Source organism: Plodia interpunctella, chromosome 4 (genome assembly GCF_027563975.2).
Source record: "Plodia interpunctella isolate USDA-ARS_2022_Savannah chromosome 4, ilPloInte3.2, whole genome shotgun sequence".
Classification (NCBI taxonomy): Eukaryota; Metazoa; Arthropoda; class Insecta; order Lepidoptera; family Pyralidae; genus Plodia; species Plodia interpunctella.
This window is the reverse complement of record NC_071297.1, coordinates 2770577-2793022: the sequence shown is the minus strand read 5'-3', so window position 1 is coordinate 2793022 and position 22446 is coordinate 2770577. Positions and strand designations below refer to the sequence as shown.

Genomic DNA, 22446 nt, shown 5'->3' with positions numbered 1-22446 from the left:
ACGACAGCCGCGGCATGTGGTGTTCTAGTAATTGCCAAATAGTCGTAGAGATTGGACGTGTGTGTTGCGAATAATTCAGAAGTAGTATTTTCAGATTGACATGGAGGAGGACGATAACAGTGATTTAATAATAGCAGTTTGTGGAGTTATTATCGGTGGATCCCTCAACACACGAAAGTGTTGGGTTAGGCCAAGTTTAATGAGTCGCAATAAATACAGTACTTGTCAAAGATTAAGTGATTTAAGGGAAGACGACTTGGTTCTATACAAACCCATTTCTTTTAAGACTTTCCTGTCATTAACCAGTACCGACTTTGAATATTTACTGAATATTGTTGGACACAAAATAGCTAAACAAGACACAAATTACAGAAAAGCAGTTTCACCAGTAGAAAGATTGTCAATAACGTTAAAATACCTAAGCTCAGGAAATTCTTTTAGTAGCCTGTGCGACGTCTTTAAAGTATCTCCTCAACTAATTTCAAGCATTATTCCTGAAGTATGTGATGCTTTAGTTGAAGGACTTTCAGATTATGTGAAAATTCCAAGGAGTCAGGAAGGATGGAGAGAAATTGCAGATGAATATTTAAAAAGATGGCAAATACCCAATTGTCTTGGGTCAATGGATGGGAAACACATAAAACTTCAATGTCCCCCAAAAAGTGGAAGTGATTATATAAACTATAAAAAATATTTCAGTATTGTGCTCTTTGCTTTGGTAGATGCTGATTACAACTTTTTGTACGCTAATGTGGGATGTCAGGGTCGGATTTCAGATGGTGGGGTTTTTAATAATTCAGCATTATGTCGATTGTTAAATGATAATGAATTGAATATACCACATAAAACCCCTTTACCCGGAAGGAATCTACCAGTACCGTATTTTTTTTTGGGTGATGACGCGTTTCCTCTGCAACCCCATATTATAAAGGCTTATGATGGTAATCACACAATGGGATCATCTAAGAGGGTTTTTAACTATCGCGTATGTCGAGGGCGAAGAGTAGTTGAAAACGTGTTTGGGCAGTTAACACACAAATTTAAGATTTTTCATAGACCTATTCAGCTAATCCCAGAAAAAGCTACTACTGTAACTTTGGCGTGTATACATTTATTTAATTATATCAAACGAACCGCTGCAACTCAGCAAAATGAATACGATACTGAAAATAATCAAGGAGAAATCTTTCCCGGTGAATGGCGTAGACATCTTGAAAACGACAGTTGCTTAGATAATATGTCAGGAGAAGACAATCAAACCTCGGATACTACAGTGACCGCTGAGGATACAAGAGTGGAGTTGACTCATTATTTTCTTTCTAGTGTCGGAGGATTAGAATGGCAATATAACCAATAACTCAACTCATATAATCAATATTATTTTTAATCATTAAAGTAGTTCCATGTATTATCCATTAAATCTAAAATCGTAAATTACACAGTGAGATACACTTTTATTGTGATTCGTATAATAAAATTTTAAACAAAATAAGAAATGTGTTTTTGTAAACCAATAACATGATATTAACTATTGGTAGAAGTGTCACTAAACTAAAATTAAAACCTTGCTATTCCTTACGCACATATGTCAAGCTCTACTCGTGTGAAGGGAATAGTCAACACTAATTTTAAATTTAACTTTAATGGGGCTACCTATAGCTACCTTTATTATACCAAAAAGAAAATTAAATATTTATAACATATTTTGAAGATTACTTTATAACACTATCAGAAGGATTTAGAGCTAGGTATTCTTCAGCAAATGTTTCTAGTGACGAAGGTTGAATTGTTTGTGGATCTGAGTTTGTTTGGGCAGAGTATTCAGAAGAAGTTAAGTTATTTGTAGAAGGGCTTACAACCGCCTGTTGTAGTGAAGATGCTGTATAGTATCCTGGATGACTGTGTGAACTAGAAACACTACTTGGTCTTGCAAAATCCGTAAATGTATCGGATCTATATCCAGTTTCGGCTTCAAATATTATATTGTTGATCCGATGTCTCACAATAGCTTTCATTTGTCGATCCATTTGTCTTAACTGACCCGCAATATAATCTCCAAATAAACCATCCTCATCTTTTGTCACATTTGGTCGTTGGGAGACATTCTTCATAATATTCAATGCTTCGGATATCAACTCTTTATTAGGGTTGATTTTAGGACGTTTATTTCGTTGCCAAGTTGTATTTTCTGGCGACATCTGTGGTAAATCATTATGATTTGATTGTGAATCTCCTGGTGACATCTGTGGTAAATCATTTTGATTTGATTGTGATTCTCGTCTCGATTGTGAATCGTGGCTCGTCGACGGTGTGTCCTGCGAAAAAAGACGAAAAAGACTGACGTTTTACTTTAATTTAATAAAAAATAAATAAGTATCTCTAGTCAAAATCAACATTTATTGTGTATTTTTTTATTATGGATTTTATTAAAGGCACTGAATAAGTCTTCAACATTTCAATTACTTTTTTTTCAAACACATTTTTTTTACCTGAGTGGCAACTATTTTGCCAATGCCCGGGAAAGGGTTAAAATGTAAATACCAAGATACACTAATAAATAAACTAATATTATAATTATATGTCTATGGGGCCCTAGTTGCCTGATTATAAATAAAAAAAAAATATATCTTTACTTACAGTATCGGTGGTTCCAGTAGGCACATTTTTGTTCCGCAGAAAATTTAGTGATTTGTAGGCAAACCATTTACTATGATAAATACCATCAGTACCCGCACCAGACTTATTTGAATTATCTTCTTTTTTTTTCTCTCGGTAATAATGACTAGTTAAATTTTTTATCTTTCTCTCGATTTCCGGAACATCAGTAGCAAATTCACTGGCAATTTCATTAAATGCGTCGTAACGCTTTGGCCGGCTTTTGTAGTCACGGTTTTTTGGGTTCCATAATATTTCTTTTAAATGATAGAGGTCTATTAGTTTTATAACTGTTGCATCGTCCCACTCCATATTGGTTAGTTGATAAAAATAAAAGTGCCGACACTTCACAACAACAGAGAATGAATAAGTGATACGTCACTACTCTATGAAAGCCGGCGGGCAACTGACTGAGTGAGTGGAGAGGGATGCCGTCGGCATCGGCATGCTGCCCCGCCGGCTTGCCCGCGCGGGCGCAAGCCGGCGGCATGATTGTACAAAATAAGGCCGGCGGGTTGGGCCGGCGATCCGTGCCGCCGGGTCAGCGGCTTTGGTGTGTAGACCGCTTAAGTAATTCACGTCCAAATCACGTTAAACTAGATGGCAATTATACACATGGGGGAAATAAAGGCGTTTGTTAGCAACTAACAGAATTAGCTGAATTGTAACCACGGCTCGCAACGAAATTCAATTAGGGCGATTAGACTCGGCCTGCAATTGTTGTCATTTTTTAATCAATTCTAAACTTTATCCTCATTGCTTTAAAGGTGTAGTGACCGGTTCAATTAAAAACAAACTGTAATAGTGCCTGTAAGATTTGATAACGAATATATAATTCTTATCGCGTGTTGCTAATTGTTGTCCAGGGTGCCCATCCGATTTAGCAAGAATACAAATGGTGATATCGATTTCGTATAATTGATGCTATTTACTTCTTCCGCATCTTATGATTTAAATAAAGATGTATGAACAAAGTCTAGAATCAAAGCCTTCCCTTAATAGAGATAGTAAGAAAAACGTCGTTAAACACATTAGTATATTACAGTCTAGATCAATAACCGCTATTAGGCTAGATTGTAATATATTATCAGCCTACGTAAAGACGTGAGTTAAGAAGGAAAAAATATTCTTATGATTTTAAATACTTCGCTAGTTAATAATCTAGATTGCATAAATCTAGTCAAATGAATTTAAACTTAAAACAATTTGAGACGAGACGTAGTCTGCATATTTTAAAGTTCCCAGCTGCATGATTAGAATTGCGACTGTAAAAGTGGTAACTATAACTTATGAATACCTATGGATAACTTTTGCTACATAATCGATCAAGGACGAAGAAATAAATTAAATAATAATTGTAATTGTAAAAACAAAACAACAGTCAAACTTTATACAAAGAAATTCTCATTTTTCCGGCGATCTTGCGAAATGCCCAGTGACTTAAATACGTGACAAAATAAAAGTGGTGCTCGGTTCTTGGGGATTCCGAGCAATGCAATCTAATTTGGGAGGCACCATTATTCCTCGCGAGCCGTCCTAAGTCACGTTCATTGCCACTCGAACGGGTAAGCTTTCACTTATCGCAGTTTTGGAATCGAATCCGGCGGAAAATTGTCATTTTACGTCGAACAATAAGCGCTTTGTTTGTCGTTTGCTTCGCTTCCTGTATCGAGATTCGCAGGATCTGATTCTATGCGTTGATATTTGGCTAATTCTTTTTCAAAAGGAATGTTTACATTATTCGTAGTAGGGTCGCCATGTAAGGTTATTAGTGTAGTTTTTGTGTTAGAATTCTATAATACTTTGTAACTCATTATCTTAGGCTACTGCTATACTATAATGTCATAAATGTAAATCTAATATAACTCGTAATAAATATTGTTATACGAAAATTTACCGTACCTCAGTACAGTACAGTAGTACAGTAGTGTTGTCCATTCATTTATTTACTATACAGAATTTTATATACTTTCCTTTGAAATGTTCATACATATTTTTCTTAATTTTATATACGTATTTTAATATCAAAACCAAGATGGCGTCGTTGTTTTTAAAATTATAATCTGTATCACCGCGAGGGATTCGTGGAAGCGGCTCGCTCTAGATACTGTTGATATTAATTTTGCTTGTGTTTTAATATCTTTTGGGAAGACGTGCGGGGATATCTCGAGATTTCATGTCGACAAGGAAGAATGTTAAACAAAAGCTTTCTGACTTTATTTAGGGAAAAACCATTTGATATTATTCAATTACATGTACGAGTATACACATCACCTTATCTTAACAATAATATTAATACCACAATTAATTGTCTTTCAATAAAACAACGTTATACCGCCTCGCTTGCACACATATAAATGACGTCCGGCCTAGTAACTTTATTAATTGAAGTAATGAATATGGAATTAGTAGGTACTCCGTAATTAATTCCATGGTAATGATATCAGCAAAGGAATCAATCAGCAAACTGACAGTTGATAGCTGTCAGTGTAAATAAAAAATAACAAAAATTTATTTAAATCACTTAGCTCACAAAGCTATATTTATCCCCACAAAATTCTCTGCATACAAATTAAAAACACTTTACATCGTTGCAACGGTAACAAATAAATTTATCAAAAAATGACAAGCCAAATTAAACGTTCAATATTTACAAAGTCGTATCGACAACGGCTGTTGGTCCATAAATAAATCAATCCCGCGAGATCTGGAAAACAATCTTGGCGAGTGGTTTCCTTCGAGTGAATTGAAAATTGCGTAAAAACTTGGAATAATTTTCGTATACATTAAGTTGGTGGTCGCTGCCATGAAGTTATGTAAGACTGGAGTAGACTGTAGACTGGGTACTCCCAAGAACTGATCCAAAGTGCTTGTATTGCTATCCCTTTCATCGGTAGTTCAACCTCTCTTTCTTGGCTGTTGAAAGCTAAATTATATGGTGACTAACATATCGCAATAACATAAATCGTGTGACAATGTGAACAATTTTGGTTATGATTCTATAATGACAATCAAATTGCAACGCCTTTGCAAGGTCTAATATGTGCACTTGAAATGTATTTACACTAACTGACACTAAATGAAAGCAATAAAGAACTATGAACCATAAGAGAAGTCGGGCTATCGATGCTTTCATCATTGCAGAAGCAGCTGGTTAGCAATTATCTTGCATCAAAAAGTTCTTGGGAGTACAAGCTCCAGTATCGTCTATAGCTTCATGGTCCGGAATGTTGGACATCCGCGAAGAACATTCATCTTTGTGCCATAACCGACAACGACAAGTGTACATTCTGATATCTTGACGCACGCCAGCGAAAACGTATTTTGGATGCGGTATTCGATTTTTCATGATATGAAAAAATCGCTCATTATACTAATAATATTACTCAAGTCCATCTATTGATAATTTTCATTAAACTAAAATATGTATGTGCTTAACTAGTAAGGGTGAGTTGCACAGTCAATATTGACGTTGTTTGTAACTGGCGCACCGTTGACGTTTAGACAAAATGGCGTACTTTTTGTTTTTTTGGGCACGTACCTAAAAGTTAACGTCAAAGTTACCGATGTTAGTATTTTGCTGCAGACATATTTCTATAAAGACAAACAAAAATACTTCAGTGCTGTGTCTGGCCTCTTGTTATATGGCTGTGAAGTTCGGGTCCTAAAATAACTCCGTGCCTTTTTTAAACTTGTTAATTGTCCATATCAAGCGGTGGTGGTGTAATGGTTAAGATGCCCGCCTGTGGATCGAAAGGTCCCAGGTTCGAATCCTACTCGTGCTACATGAGTTTGTATACAAATCTGACTCATATATAGTAAGTAGTTTTCATCGACCACCACTTGCTTCCGGTGAAGGAAAACATCGTGAGGAAACCTGCACACTGGTTGATTATTAACTTGTGTGTGAAATAGAGAAGGCAATGGCAAACCATTCCATTAATAATGCCAAGAAAGTTGCTGTGTGTGTTTCATTCCACGTAATGATTTCATTCCACGACATTCCTCAGCCATGAGGGATACGACTATGAAGAAGAAGAAGAATTGTCAATTCTCACGTCAATGTAATGAAAGTCCACCATTGCAACTGTTTTTTCTGTGTCTTTGTGTATTCTTATGTAATTAAGTTATTTCAGAAAACAATAAATTGTTTAGATTTGTTTGGATCGGACGGGAAATGCGAAAGTTTGTGAGGATGTGTGTATGTATGTTTTCTTTCTCGTAAAATCTTGATGGATTGTTATGAAATTCGGTACACGAATAGATTATACCCTGGAATAACACATAGGGTAGCTTTTATCCCGAAATTCCAACGGGAGCGAAGCCCCGGGGCGAGGCTAGTTAATTATATAGTTTTAGTTGCCTCCTCCGATCGTCTCAATCATATTCCTGCATCGTGTTGAAACATCTATAAATCCGGCAACGACGGAGTAAGACATCCAATTTTCTCTAAAGCCGGAGTCCAGAGATCTTTGTCGTGATGAATAGAATGCTCAGGAAACAAATCTTTTCTGAGTTATTTTACATTCTGGCTAAAGGAGATGACCCTTTATTTACTTAATGGCCGCACTTTTTGTGAATTTCTGGTTCAGTTTTAGCTGAAATTGCTTGGGGAGATTTAGTTTAGCTTTGTAATAATTGTTAAGATAAGGTTTAGTTTTACTGTAATTAGATAATTTGAACTCGTTACTACTTAAGTCTTATATTGTATAAGAGTTGCGATCGGTTCTGTAACCAATTTATCAAAATTACTCGACCACAAATTGAATTCATATAATAATTAAACGATCGAAATTGATAAACGGTCCTTCACTTGAGTCGAATTTATAGTAGAATTGAATCAAAAGAAGTGTATGAAAAAATAATTACAACGTAGATACGAGTACAATCACTTTAGAAAAATAGAATACACCTTAAATACGACGTATTGAATACAACAAGATATTTCCAATGAAAATTAAAGATTGTATAGAAAATGTAATTTTTGTAAAATGTAATTTTTCACTGATGTTTGTTGTTGGCTTAAAAGTATCTAAACTCAAAATGTAGCATTAAGATTTTAAGTATCTGCAATATGAGTATGCATGAGCTGTTTTAGCAGAATCTCAGATGCAACCCTGCAGATGCAGTCAAGCACTGCATACAAATACCACACGTGTTCAGCCTCTGAACGGCTACTTGGTACGATTATGTAATTCAAGTAGAATTACAATATATGTAAGGATGTGGTTCGGCAAACTAATTGGCAATTTTCGTATATTTATTTGACTATCTCGAAGTCCGAATTTCTAGAAGTCCACAGCTGAAAATAAATATTGTATACTAAACTAGATTTATACTAAACCGGTTGCATGACGCAGATATTTGGAGTCAAGTTTAACAAATGTTTGCGAAGGTTCAGTGTAAGTATCTCTAGTTTCACATGTCAAGTTTATAATAAAATGTGAAATAATAAATTCTATACTATTTTATTATATTATATGCTAGCTGAGCTCCGGGGCTTCGCTGCCATGGGAATTTAGGGATAAAAGTACTCTTATGTTTTATTCCAGGTTATATCCTATCCATGTATCAAATTTCAGAATAATCCGTCCAGTCCAGTCCAGATTTTGCGTGAAAGTTTACTTTTATAATATTAGTAGGATTATTATGTCATATTTCTTATATATTTTCTATTGCTGCAGGTTATAGAGACAAGGTTACGAATGATGTTTGGCTATCTTATACGAAACGACAACTTAATGAGATTTTTAATTGAAGGAAAAGTCGAAGCTCTGAGAGTGAACGCAAAGCCAAGAATTCATGGATCAATTGAAAAAAAAGGCAATGTTTGTGACGTATAGGATATCGTATAGGTCGTATAGGTTAATCCGATAGCAGAGGGAATGGAGTCTGCTCTACCGGCAAGAACGACGTTCTTAAATGTTTAAAGTAGGTTGCATCAGTCCACTTTGATGTTAACTTTAACCTGCGTAGAAAAACGCTAAATACGTTATTTTGTCTAAACGTCGGTGGCTCGCTGGTTAAAGTCAACGTCATAGTGACCGGTGCAAACCATACTAAACATTTAAGAACGACGTGAAATATTTGAGACGATGGTGAGATGACTAACTTACCACTGAATTTCCCAATCATACATAACGCTTATTTACTATGTTTCAAGTGAATAAATATTTCATTAATTCATTCATTTGTAACCAGACTGCTTCTAGTAATCCGTTTTATTTTTTCAAAAAGGCCACTGTTTTACACCGAGTCTCTGAGAAAAAAATCATCCTAATATCCGCTCCATACACAAGTATGTTTAACGAAAGGTAAACAGACGATGGAAAATGGCATGAGTAAGGATTCTATGAGCATTAACATTAACATGATATAAGCAATACCGGCGCGCGTTACCGACTCACTAATGCTACCGTCATATTTTTGTCGAACATCTAAAAAAATACCAGTAATCAGATAGGTCTCCAATAAACAAAACGTAGTCACCATTTACGACAAGGATTTTGGCGTATACCGTTTTCTTTTCAGTGAATTGTGGTAACTATGTCCAAAAGACAACTTTAATATTATCTTTAAAAAATCATTTGTATAATAAATGTAACAGTAAAATAAATTTAAAAAACGTGACGTTGGCGCTAGTGTGCGGATGGGTCCAGTCCTAAACTTATCCATTTCCAAACTTCAATGCTAATATTATAAAGAGAAAAGATTTGTAATATAAATTAAGGTAAGTAATAAATTTGGTACAGAGACGAAACATTCAAGAGCAACAGGCTACTTTTTACTAGAGCGAAGCCGGAGTGAGCCGCAATTTTTTAATATTCTAATTCCTTTCAATCTTTACTCACTGGTTTGAACGCGTAGCGGAAATAAGGCTTAGGTGAAAATGCTATACATCACGTTGTGCGTATTCGTTATGAGGGTAGTATTGATCGCTAGGCTGCTTTCATGTTTTTATAGATTTCATTGTTTATAATTTTAAAGTCTGAATTAAAATAAGACTTGCTGTGGTAATAGAAAATTGCAACAACTACATACTACCTAACTACATAACTAATTAAAAGGTTTTATATGGTAGGTTATTAAAACATGTGTATTTGTAGTATTACGATACTAAATGTTTATATGTATCATAGTGTTAGATAGTACGAGTATATCAACCCAATATTCTATAAGAGTATTTATGCTATAAATTTAATCATTGATAATATATTTATTTTTTAATATATAAATTATGAAATTATGTATAAACATTCGTCCACTTAATTGCAATATACAATTGAAGTATATAAATACTTATAAAGACCCACATCTCTGAAGAAAAAGCTTTGGTGAAGTTCATTGTGCGGCTTCTTTTTCACTTGCGTTTTATCGCTGACTTTTATATTTTTGACGACTGTTATGGTTGTTATATCCTTAGTTGGTCTACTTAATGCTATAAATTGAAAAGAAAATAACATTGAAATTTGATTTAAAATGAAGTTAAGTAGAAATTCGCAACGTTCTCGAACACTTAAAAACATTTTATACAGTGACGTCCTAAATAACATTTGCTAAAAAATACGCGTCACCGATATAATGGAAGCCTAAAACAAAGCTCAATGGAGCTGGACGGCTGTAACACGCTCCATACTGACAATGAGAGCGAACGAAAATGCCCGCGAAAATGCTATATGAACACTTCCATAAAAGTTAAAAGCTTTTGTGGAAAAAAGTGGAATAAAATAAAAAGTGGACTAAAAGCGGGTGCAGCGTAACAGTTGTCCCGTCCCACGGGACCGCGGGTCCCGGAAAATATTTTCCCGGATGGCTCGTGGCTAGTTTTTGAACGTAATGTCGGATCTTTTTTACAGCGAACCGTGTTTATCGTGCGAGCTCTTCAATAAATTTTGATGTTGTCACCGCTCGTCGGCAATGTTTTGTGCATTATTTTATTTAGTGTTTGAAGTTTTATCAACAAATGTTGTTGAGTTTCTAGCAAAATAGTTTTATTTCCTTTTTGACTATTTGAATCCACCAAAATCCAAATATGTGTCTGATCTTTCACGCAGAATCAGGCATAAGGATATGATACGTTTAAATTGTTTTAATGTGCTTTAGGAATAAGATTACTTTATGGAAACTAAGGAGCATTGACACTGCAATATCCTAAACAAAATATTGTATATTTTACTTTTTTATTATGATTTAAAAATTTCATAAAAGTGATAAAACAGTCATGGTTTTCACAATTTATTTACGTGCACAGGTGCAAGTTTCTGCGGGAGGTGTCAATGTACATTCAATCGGAAATAGTTGGCCTTTAGCGTTGTATTTCGATATACGAACACATTCAATCAAAGCGAAGAGCATTGGTAACCGACGTGCATGTACGAAGATTGATGGATATTGAGTTGGAGGAATCCGAGGCATGGGGCTACCACGCGTTCCGTTTAGCAGGGACTTTATAACATAGTTTCTTGTTAAATTATACAACACTTTGTCTCTGAAGATTGGAAAAAAACAAACGTATTTTTTCTTCTTTGCATGACATTGTCTTGAAGATTCTATATTTGAAATTCTTCACAAATTACTATTGTGATACGTCCAAAGCTATATCCGTGGCTAGCGTCAAATCATTCGAAATACAGTTAGGGCATATAGGACAAGAGAGTTGACAATATATGTACTGTAAAATTAAGCATTTGTTTCATTGACACTGCGCATACAATTATAATTTCTTCTATACTCACTTTGGACTCTGGTTGTCAAAAAGTTATTATGGTCGAGCCATGTCTGGATATCAAAGATAAAGTTTATTTACACATATTCAGAAATTGACTTTATCTGAGACATGAAGCTGTTTTGTGTTCATTGGGAAATTTTAATATCTCGAAAAATTTTATAGTGTTCGGCGTTCGTCCAACGCAAGATTTCTCGGAGAACGTTTCTCTATTACAAATTTTCGAACGTTACTCTATTTATTTTGGAATATCCTGCTTTTCCAAAATAGGTTGGTTACTAAGTGGTACATACAAGTACTATCCTAGAAGATATATGAGAATACATATGTCTTCAATCATAATATACATACAGATGCAAATCAATGATTGTTCACGTCACACTTTGTAGGAAATCAAATCATGTAAAAAGTACTCAATTACTTTTATATAATTGGATGGTTTTCTTAGAACAAGTAAAAAGGGGTTTAAAAAAAACGTATAATAAAGAAAGACGCACACTCTTTGGACGCCTATTTTCTCTAGTATGTATAAGTACAGCTATCCATGTTTTCCCTAGCCAACTGTACATGTAAGAAAGCCTCACTCGGCAGATTATTTCACTCGACATGACACCTCTCCCGGTGTTTGCTTACTGTACCGTTATCTCTTTATTCTTCGCTGACTTCCCATTTTTCTCACTAATCGGATGTAGACATCAAGGGTAAGAATCCCCCGTAAATAAATAAGGTATTTGTTTTGTTACACCCAGCTTTGTGTGACTTTCTTTTAGAAGTAAATTAAGGGAATCGTGTAGTGTTAACTTGTCCTATGGCTCTACTGGTGGCACGTGGTTTTCGTCGTAGAATAGGACTTTTCTGTATACGAGTATCTATCCCTGGATGGGCTTTGGAAATCAGCAGTAGACTTAGTTTTAATTAAATTTTTGTTGTCAATAAGTGATGTAGGTATATCATCCTTAAATGAATATAGAATTTTGGAGGGATAATATTATCATGTCTCGATAATTCACAAGCAATAACAAAGCTCTAAGAAGAAATTTCTTCTTCTAAGAGCCACGCCAGACATTCATGTATCATGAATTTACGTTCGCCAAAGAGAAATCGCATAAATTACCTGAATTTTAAAATAAATAGGTTCATAAAAAAATCACACATTCTTTCTTGTGTTAAAAGCAATTGTTTATCTACAAAAGTATCAATTCCACGTTAGTGCGAATGGACCGTATAGCCGAGGTGCTAAGTTAACCGATTACCTCACAAACCAAGGTAGGATTTAACTTTGAATCCGATTTGCCCCCGGTGCCGCGTCCCTAACACATATTGAAACTTTTCACACTTTTTGAGATACACTCTTTCCTTTTGTTGTTACAACATCAAGGTTTTAAAACAAGTAAATAAATAATAATGGACCTGAATAAAACAATTACATTATGACACTCGACGCGTCTCGATGTTTCATGACCGTAAGAATATCGGGATAAAAGAATAGATAATTTAGCTTCTTACTGGTGGAAGGTTTTCGGAAATCGTTTCGGAGATTAAGTACCCGTTGCACTCACATACATACTGCCTTTTTATAATATTAGTGTAGATTATTATATAGTTGATGAGAATAGACCATTTGTTATATCACAAGATATCGCTAGGTCGAATGCAATTCGGTCGCTTTCGATTTTTTTATAAATGAGTAAATTACATGGACCACGCGTGACGCCCAAAACGCGCCCATACCTATCACCGTCGTTAGGTAGTCGGTTGTTCAGTTTTCTATTTTCAATTAGTAATATATATGGGTAGTTAGTTCTTATAAATCCAAAGGTATAATAAGAGAAAATGTAAGCATAATATTCCTATACAAGATAAATTATAAAATTTGAAAATAAAATAGACTGAGAATATTGACCATTGCTACTCAGTCTCGACTGGTGGGGTCCATACGACCCCAAGGCCTCGCCAATAAATCATAGCCCACGAATCAGGACCCATCCTTGAATATTTCACGTCGCCTCCGACCTTTGATAAATCTCAGCACCTTATAATAAAACCGGTCGCCGAAAGTATCCGCGCACTGAGGGTCCCGTATACTAGAGAGATTATTCTCGTCTTGTTTTCTTATCGTAATTATTGTTAGATACATGAGACCGTTCACCAATCTTATAGTTATTATTGTTAGATTGTGAAATGCATGAGACCGTTCAACATAATCTACATGCGAGTACACCAGCGATTTCAGAATCGTTAAAGTGGTCACCATGACTGAAATCGGTCGGTCATCATCATCATTAAATAAATAAATAATAATAAATATATTAGGACAAATCACACATATTGAGCTAGCCCCAAAGTAAGTTCGAGACTTGTGTTATGGGATACTAACTCAACGATACTATATTTTATAACATATACATATATAGATAAACATCCAAGACCAGGGCCAATCAGAAAAAGATCATTTTCCATCATGACCCGACCGAGGATCGAACCCGGGACCTCTCGGTTCAGTGGCAAGAATCTTACCACTGCGCCGCCGAGGTCGTCATTGTTAGATTGTGAGGTGTTAACCCTCTATGGGAAAGCTGTTGCCGCTTGACAGCTTTCTTCTTATCCCTTAGTCGCCGCGTGTGATATACACGGGACGACATGAAGTACTCCTACTCGAATACCTGTTTTGTAGGGATTAAAATAATTAATAGGAGAAAAAGACCTAGGCTTGAAGTAAAGCAAAATAAATAAATTATACTCCATATTACTAAAACAAAGGGTTTTCTTGTTTCGATACGGATCTTCAAAAAATATAGCCTTCATAAGACCTTATCGATGGCCAATATCGTCTATTTAGGTTATTCGGCCGTAATATTTCTTCCCTTCATATCCATTTTCGTAGTTGATCATCATGGGGGTTGATCAATACTAGGATGACATAGTCGTATATTTAACCCATATTATAATCATATTATAGTGCATTTAAGAATCTGGCCGATTCATAAAAATTCTTGCTTTCCCTCAAAATCACAAGGTTTTTTTAATCACATGCGCAGTTATCTTCTTTTTCTTCATGGTCGTGTTCGAAAATCTAGTAAAGAATGCTTGAAAAAATCAATAGCATCGACTATGGTGATCAAAAATGAATATTGTATGAGTAATTAACAAGACTTGGTGACAAAATGGGTGTGATACACGCCAATCTAAGTATTGACTTGTCATTGAGTTCAAAAATTGAGGTCGATTATAATATACTTTTATCAGGCGGTAACGTAACATAACGTCGCGATGGGCATTTGTACCAATTTATTATCATTTTCGAAACTGGAGTCAAGAGACTACATAATGTTTTTAATTTTTTGCTTTTTTAAACTCAGTTTTAAATTTTTTTTTTATTCATTTATGAGAGGTATCCTGCTTACCGTAAAATAAGAACAAACAAGTTTATTTAGATCCATGCAATTTTTTTTTGGAAAATAAAGTTTCAATAAGGATGAAGTAATAAAAGAAATATAACTCAACATTATTTTAGTTTGAAATTTCCGAAAGTACAATTAAGTTTTACTATCTTCATATAAGCGGATCTCAGTCTTAAGTAGCCACACTCTCAACTTGAGTATTACACGATGATATCTTAGCGTCACTTAATGGGCTATTATAAACAACAGCAGTTAAGGATTATTACATTTTGCAGGGTAATAACGGCGATACCATGTGCTTATGGATCTTGAGTACTGATAATAATATTGTGTAATGTCTGTGTATACCTAATATGCGATGAAGTGGTGGTGTAATGGAAGACGCCCGCCAGTGGATCGAAAGGTCCCAGGTTCCAATCTTACGTATTCAATTCAAATCATTTTTGATTTTTTACATTGTACAGTATTCTGGATTATCAGTCATTATAAACAATATAAACCCTGTCGGGCATTGCAATTTAAAATACAATATAGATTAAAATTAAGAATATCAGATTATGAATTACAAAATTAAAAATATCAAAATATTAAGTATATTTTGATATTCTCGTGCCACACGAGTTTATATACAATGTGACTCATGTATAGTATTTGTCATTAATCGCCACTTGCTTTCGGACAAGTATTATTAACGGCAAGTGACAGTATCAAATGGCAGGAGTTAACAGACTGTGCCGACATCTGGGGTCTGTTGATCCTTTCCTAAAATAAAAGCTCAAGAAGAAACAGAAAGGAAGGAAGAGTAACATGATTGAAGATGATTCAAGATTTCCCATAGTTGTCGTTATTTTTAAATTTGCTACTACATTATTTTTATGTAGCCCAAGTGACTACTACTTGAGTCCCGACTGATGGGAAAAGATCGCAAGGCAAGCCGAAGCTGCGATGGTCCGACGAACTGTCGGCCTTCGATAAGGATTGGCAACAACTGGCGAGGAATAGAAGTGGTTGGAACAAAGATGGGAGGCTTTTGCCCACCAGTGGGACCTGAGAGCTACATAAAAAAAATGTAGTGCTAATGTATGCTACTAAATAAGTAATCAAAATATTTAAAAGGAAGTTTCAAATAAAAATAAAGAAAATTTAAAATCAGCTTAATTAGAAGAAGGTTTTTAAAGAAATAAACTCGCCGTTTCCATACAAAAATATATAAAGCATCACACAATCGTCACGCGCCTACATTTTTTCGAGACTTAACAAATAAGGGAATTCGCTAGTGGTCAAGATTTACGAGAAGCATTGTCTCCCACGCAGCTCCATAACAAAAGGTCCATTTCACATAGCGCGTCTCATTACACGCTCCACGAACGACAAAAAGAATGGAATGGGAAAAAAAACGTCGACAAAACCAGTTACAGTACATTCAGACTCGGAGAATGGGACGTTCAAGGAAATGTATTAAAAGTGAGGTTATCATTATATTTTATGCTAAATTTTTGGACAGTTCAGCTAAAAAAAGGCTAGGGTTTTTAAGTTGGATCACTGCCCCTTGTATAGAACCTCAGTCCAACTGATCGAGGCAGTTGAACCTCTGCCCCTGACTGTTATTTTCAACTAGCTAGTTGAAAATAACAATAATAATAAGCTGTTTGTTACCCGTGGTGATAAGTAGCCTAATCACTCTTCATCTTTCCATAAATCTTTATATCAAAAATCAATCTATCTCTTCGTTCCGTTTTGACGTGAAAGTAAGACAAGCAAACGCACTTTCACATTAATAAATTTGTATGAATGAAATTTTGTATTATGATTTTTGTAGTGTTTTTTTTTTAAGCAAAAAATGAAATTAAAGAAAACACTCAAATCATTGTGATCAGTTTAACTTGTTTAGAAGGACATGCATATATGCGTAATATTATTATTATATTTTTAAACTGTAAGAAAGGAAAATAAACTTACAACAAAAATGGCGCGCATTGAAGACAAGCCTAAAAATAAAATTTAAGATGTTCCACGATTCAGAGACTCTATAATGAAGTAAAAAGAATAGAATAAAATAATTGTTTCCTCTCCCTTTTTCCTTTGATAAAATAACTTTGTGAATGTTTATTAACTCCGGCTTAATATAAAGTTACACGAGTTTCTTTTCATCTGGATACCTGCAATTCGTATTATTTTGATGTTATAATAAACTTTGTCGTTTGATACAAAGGTTTTTACTATTATTTATGAAAACTGGCCAGTTTTATTACAAAGTAAAATTTTCCTAAATAAACGTCCTAGAATTGATTTTTATTTTTAAAAAATATCCTGTGGTTGTTCTTCCGAGATCGATGAAAAGATTTCATCGAAATCTGGCCAAAAGACTTTGTAATTAAAATGATTACGGGGTAGTAGGCAAACTTTCAACTAAAAACTGCATGTTACGTTATTAGATTTTTATATAAAAACTGTGTAAAGCATGTTAATTTAATATATCTTGGAAACAAAGTTTCCCTAGCTCTCTTTTAAAATAAATATCATACTTACAACGTTAGGAATAATTAGCGCATCCTCTTTTAAAGGCAGCTTAGTGAGCGGGCGCAATACCCCGTCGCGTTTATCTGTATGTTTGTTCGTGCATCACGCAAAAACTACTAGATGGAATTGGATGCAGTTTTCACAGTTATATAGCGGATAGTCTACCTTAAAATCTGATATAGGTTTCATCGCGATACGTTGCTTAGGATCCGAAATATTGACGATCATAAATTATGAGCGGACGCACATAATAAATACAGAAAAAAGCTAGTGAAAAATAAAATATGTAATTGATATCTTTAGCTTAAGGTAATTAAAAATATTTTAAATCGAGAACAGAGTTCTCTCCAATTGAATCCATCTAGTTTCTGTGGAGAACTAATCTTGTTGTCTAAATCAAAATTTAAAAGCAGATTTCAACATATTTATCCGTTGACGTTCTAGTCTAGATATTTCCAGTTCTTTTCTGAGTAGCAATATTCAGATTGGCGTGCCTTTAGCCCTCCAAAGCTGAAGCCACCCCTGTCTAGACGATAGAGACAGGAATGCCTTAATAACAGCTCTGAATAGATTCAATTCAGGAGGTGGTGAGGACTTCTGCGCGTGTGCGAATGTCACACGCCACCTGAATTTCTAATGTGCATTTTTTCAAACTTGCCGAAAATATATGCTAATAGCTGAAGTTGATATTTAATTACAATAAACAAATTCAACAACTATTGATAAAACGAGTACTGGTTCAATAGTACGAGTAGTTCATATTGCGTATGGTTTTGAAAATTAATATTTTACCATAATTAATTAGTTTTAAAATGTTTAATAATAATAAAATTACCGATTTAATATTTTGTATTAACTTATTATGTAATCATGAAATACCATTTAAGCATGCAGAATTTAATTTTGCAAACACATAAACATAAAGTTTTTTTTTTGTGGGTTTGTTAACATAAATGGTAACACAGAATGTTGCTAATTCAAAGTAAGTTTTTTTGGTATGTACCTGAAGCGTGTCGGAACAAGACAAGCGAAAATTGCAAACAGTTAATTTTTTTGGCCACCCCCGTCCGGTAAATATGCCACTGTGCAGCGGTACGCGAATTTTTGAATTATTCAACTAAGCGAATATTCTGGGCAAAGACTAACACAAGGGCGTCGCCAGCCGATAGACTAGGCGGGGAGAGGGGGGGGGGGGCTCCATTTGTTAAAACAATTAACTCTTAGTAAAATCAAGAGCACATGATTTCACACAATTTTTTTTAACGCAGTTTGTACCGAATACTATGAATTATGTATGTCAATTCATTCGAGTTTCGACCTACAGCAATGATCGATCAAGTGTGCACGATAGTGGTTGGCATCATTTTTTAGAATCTCTAGGGGTGTGGCTGCCCCTCCCCGTCCCCCTTGGCGACGCCATTGGACAAACACAAAGAATAACTGTAGTGCATCGTATGTTCGTCTGTTTTCTTTGTGGTTTTTATGGTGTGCAGTCCAGAATTTAAAGTGCGGAAATGAGTGTAGCTGAAATGTTGTCGACTGTGAATTTTTGATGTCGCCATTTTAAGGTTATGATTTTTCTTTTTGCATTGTGCCCTCTGTTCTATCACTCTGTATTGTGACGTTCATTCGCCAGGGATTACGTCGTGTGCAGTTTGTGAAGTAAAATGTAAAATGTTTTATGACACAAATTGCTTCTTGGTAATATTTGACATCAATAACAGATAGATAGATAAATTGTTTATTCAACTGTTACATACGCAAATAAGAGAATAATAATGTCTAAACATTGTTACTGATGTGAAATATGTATATCGTTTTCTCTTTGCACATTGTGAGAAAAAGTAAAATAAAGTTCCGAGTGTCATTGTGCTGTAAGAATTTATTGAAACGAAGAAAAAATTTAAACTAATCATGTACTAAATCCTTTGAAGCACAGTACAATATTATTTAAGCAACTCTCAGTGAGAAAAAAACAAGGGAAAATATTTAAATTCGTAGTCAAAATGTTACTGTTGTTTTTCCTTAATTAAAACCTTACTTCTAATTAATTTAAAGAAATCCGACCCCTTTAAGCAATTATGACTCATAGCTACAAGAAAGTAATATACCTATTGAATTTCTCAATACTTTTGCGCACTGAATTATTATTTTATCCCACAATATTCAGATTCTTTGATGTCATACAATAGCAAAGGGAAAACGTTTTGATGTTATATCAAATTTTAATGTTAATTTAATTTCCCAGCCAGTCCTAATGAGATAAATTTAAGATAAGGCGACCCTCACATGCTATGACGTCATGAGAATATTTTATCATAAGGGAATTACTATAGCGCCCTTATATGTCAACTTCGTGCCTACGGATGCCGGCAGACGATTCTGACCTGTGATCTTTTTATATGTGTGGTCTAAAGAAAGAGAAGATTGTTGATACTCAAGTTCATACCAGTTGCGTCACGGGTCTCCTATTGTGAGATTTAATCAATAATTTTTTCAACGACCGCGACCGCTAATCTCCTAAAAAGGCATTCAGATTTATTTCTTAATACGCATGCTGTTATCATAACATCACAATTGCCATGTGGCCGTCCATAATTGTGACGATATGGTAGGTGATGCTGAGACATTATACGTACCTATTTAGCCTTCAAGCGGTTAAATACGTATTATATTTTTATTAAATAATTTTCCATCCATTATTGACCATGCTTCTCCATTACGGATCAGAAGCCCGTATAAATTTATTAAAATGCGCTATTCAGATGGACTAACCCTACTATATTAGTTTTTTTAAGTGCAACGCCGCCATAAGAATTCCGCGATCGCTTACTTCTTGCGCTGGCGTTAAGGCTTATTTCACACAGCGCGTGCTGATATCATAACATCACAATTATCGCGCTGTCACAGAGACGACCCTCATCACGCACATCTGCGGTAGGATTAATCAGGAATTAACTTAATCTCAACCGAACAAATCTGCTTTGTTGTGCGAAATCACTCGTGACGTTTTTATTTCGAATTTCGAACGCCATGTCAACCCTATTGACGTTGTGTTGTGATCGTGTTCAAATTGGACCAGCGTTGTGTTTGGATTTGAATTCGATCAAATTTCATATCGAGATTATTCAATGTACTGTTAGTGAGGTTATACACATAGACATTATATAGGAATTAGTTTAGTTAATGATGCAATAAGGACTATTTTTGGAAACAAAGAGTTGTAATGTAATTTTTACCGAAAATTTAAAAGTTTTTTTTAGTGTTTGTATTTAATTTTGTCCATAAAATAAACGTCTAGATTGTATATTAGTCTTTCTTATTGGGTGTGCTATTAGATCTTATTGAAGTCACCTAAATATATCTTTACTTTTAAAACTACCCATCGTATGGCAAGTAGTGGTTAATGAACTTAATCAATGTGCAGTTTCCTTCACGATGATTTTCAGTGGAAGCAATTTGGGTCTCTGAAAACTACTATACATGAGTTAGATCAATGTACAAACTCATGTGGCTTGACACATGGGACACTAAGATAACTTAGACCTTTAACTACTGGACAACCGCCCCATTTGTACCATATTGTATTATTTACAATATAGAAATAACAGTTTAGAAATTTAGAGTTTTGTGTATAAACTTAAATAAGTTAATTTAATAGACTCGACCAATATGAAAAAATAAACTGTATATAAAGCTATATAGGCTGAGTTTTGTTAAAAACGACTGATTTATTTGAATTCCTTTTTTACTGTTTATTTATATGGACAATATGAGACGAATCGGACGCGAAACAAATTTCGCAAATTGTTCACATCATGTCACGAATTTTATTCGGGATGATCGAACGAATCCACGCTTTTACTCTAAAAGATATGAAAAAACCCACCCAGGCTTAGCCGGCTATATCTAGGTATAGCCGATCTCAGTTGGGCGGCTATAGCCGGCTATTCCTAGGTTTAGCTATTAACATTTCAGCTAGATCTATCGTTTTTATCTCAAGATCTAGGTGCAGTTAGTCACAGATGGTTAAATGGAGATTTAAGATTAGGTTAACTCGTACTGTTACATTAGTTTTTTAGACCTTACATGAATATTTGTAATATTCGTGCATAGAAATTTCGACCTTATTGACTTAATAATATTTTCTTTGATTTTTACTTACTTTTACATGCAGTTGTGTTAATGCGTTGGTCTGTGTGTGGTCCTATTTTAGGAAAACATAGAATATGAAATATTCATTAGCGTATCCATTGGTCTGCCACTTCTATAAAAATACGCAAACCATAGTTACAGTAAAATCAGTTGAATTAACTTAAACATAGTATCTGCCTTTACAAGAACTAAACTTTAACCTGAACCTTAATCAGCAATTCTGCAAGTTAACTAAAAAGAAAAGAACAAAGGAAAAACGAATAGACACGAAGCCGTACAAAGTAACTTGCCACTTAGTATTGTTATCTGCCTACTTAAAAAGCTTTCGGAATTACTTAAGGAGTTAAGAGAATTGAGTTGAATTTAATTATTGATGCTTTTTCCCGCCATTTTGTTTTTCTACTATTACACTTTTTGTAATAAATCAAGGTGGTCTTTCCTATGAAAAGGTAATTCCTAACACTCGAATCAAATTTTATTTTAAGTTACCTAATGGCATCTGACATGATGTAGGTACAGCGCACGTTGGGAGATCCTGGTTCTGGGTACACATAATTAAATGGCTGGAACTGCTATAGTTTCTCAATTTTCCAAACATTCAAGTCAATATGAGGAAGGGGATTACCTATTTTTTAAATAACCCATGTATACATCAAATAATTATTTCAAATTCGAATGTCATATACTTATTTCCTGTATTTTTTATATAATGTCTGTAAAATAACTGAAGTATACATAGGTCATGAAACAGTAGATGCACACAGAAGAAATTCCCTCAACATCTCTATCTATCTCAATGACAGACCCAAAGAAATCAGCTGAATTAAATGTACACTTGCTACGGGTTCATAAAACTTGGACCCATATTGGGGCCACAATTTCAGATAGAACCAACGATAACGGAATGTCGAATGCAAATATAATAAGCTACACACAACTTGAAATAAACTTTATTGATTAGGAAATAAAGTATAATTTATATTGATGAGA

The 22446-nt window shown here is 34.6% G+C and overlaps 1 protein-coding gene across 1 annotated transcript; it reads right to left on the bottom strand.

The window, feature by feature from the left end:
• Window positions 1–872: 872 nt before the first annotated feature.
• Window positions 873–3222, bottom strand: LOC128669466 (uncharacterized). The gene is made up of 2 exons (XM_053744325.1): window positions 2638–3222; window positions 873–2315 (listed from the first exon to the last, which is right to left on the bottom strand). The coding sequence occupies exons 1-2, from the start codon at window positions 2965–2967 to the stop codon at window positions 1713–1715; spliced, it is 933 nt and encodes a 310-aa protein (XP_053600300.1). The 5' UTR covers window positions 2968–3222; the 3' UTR covers window positions 873–1712.
• Window positions 3223–22446: the final 19224 nt, after the last annotated feature.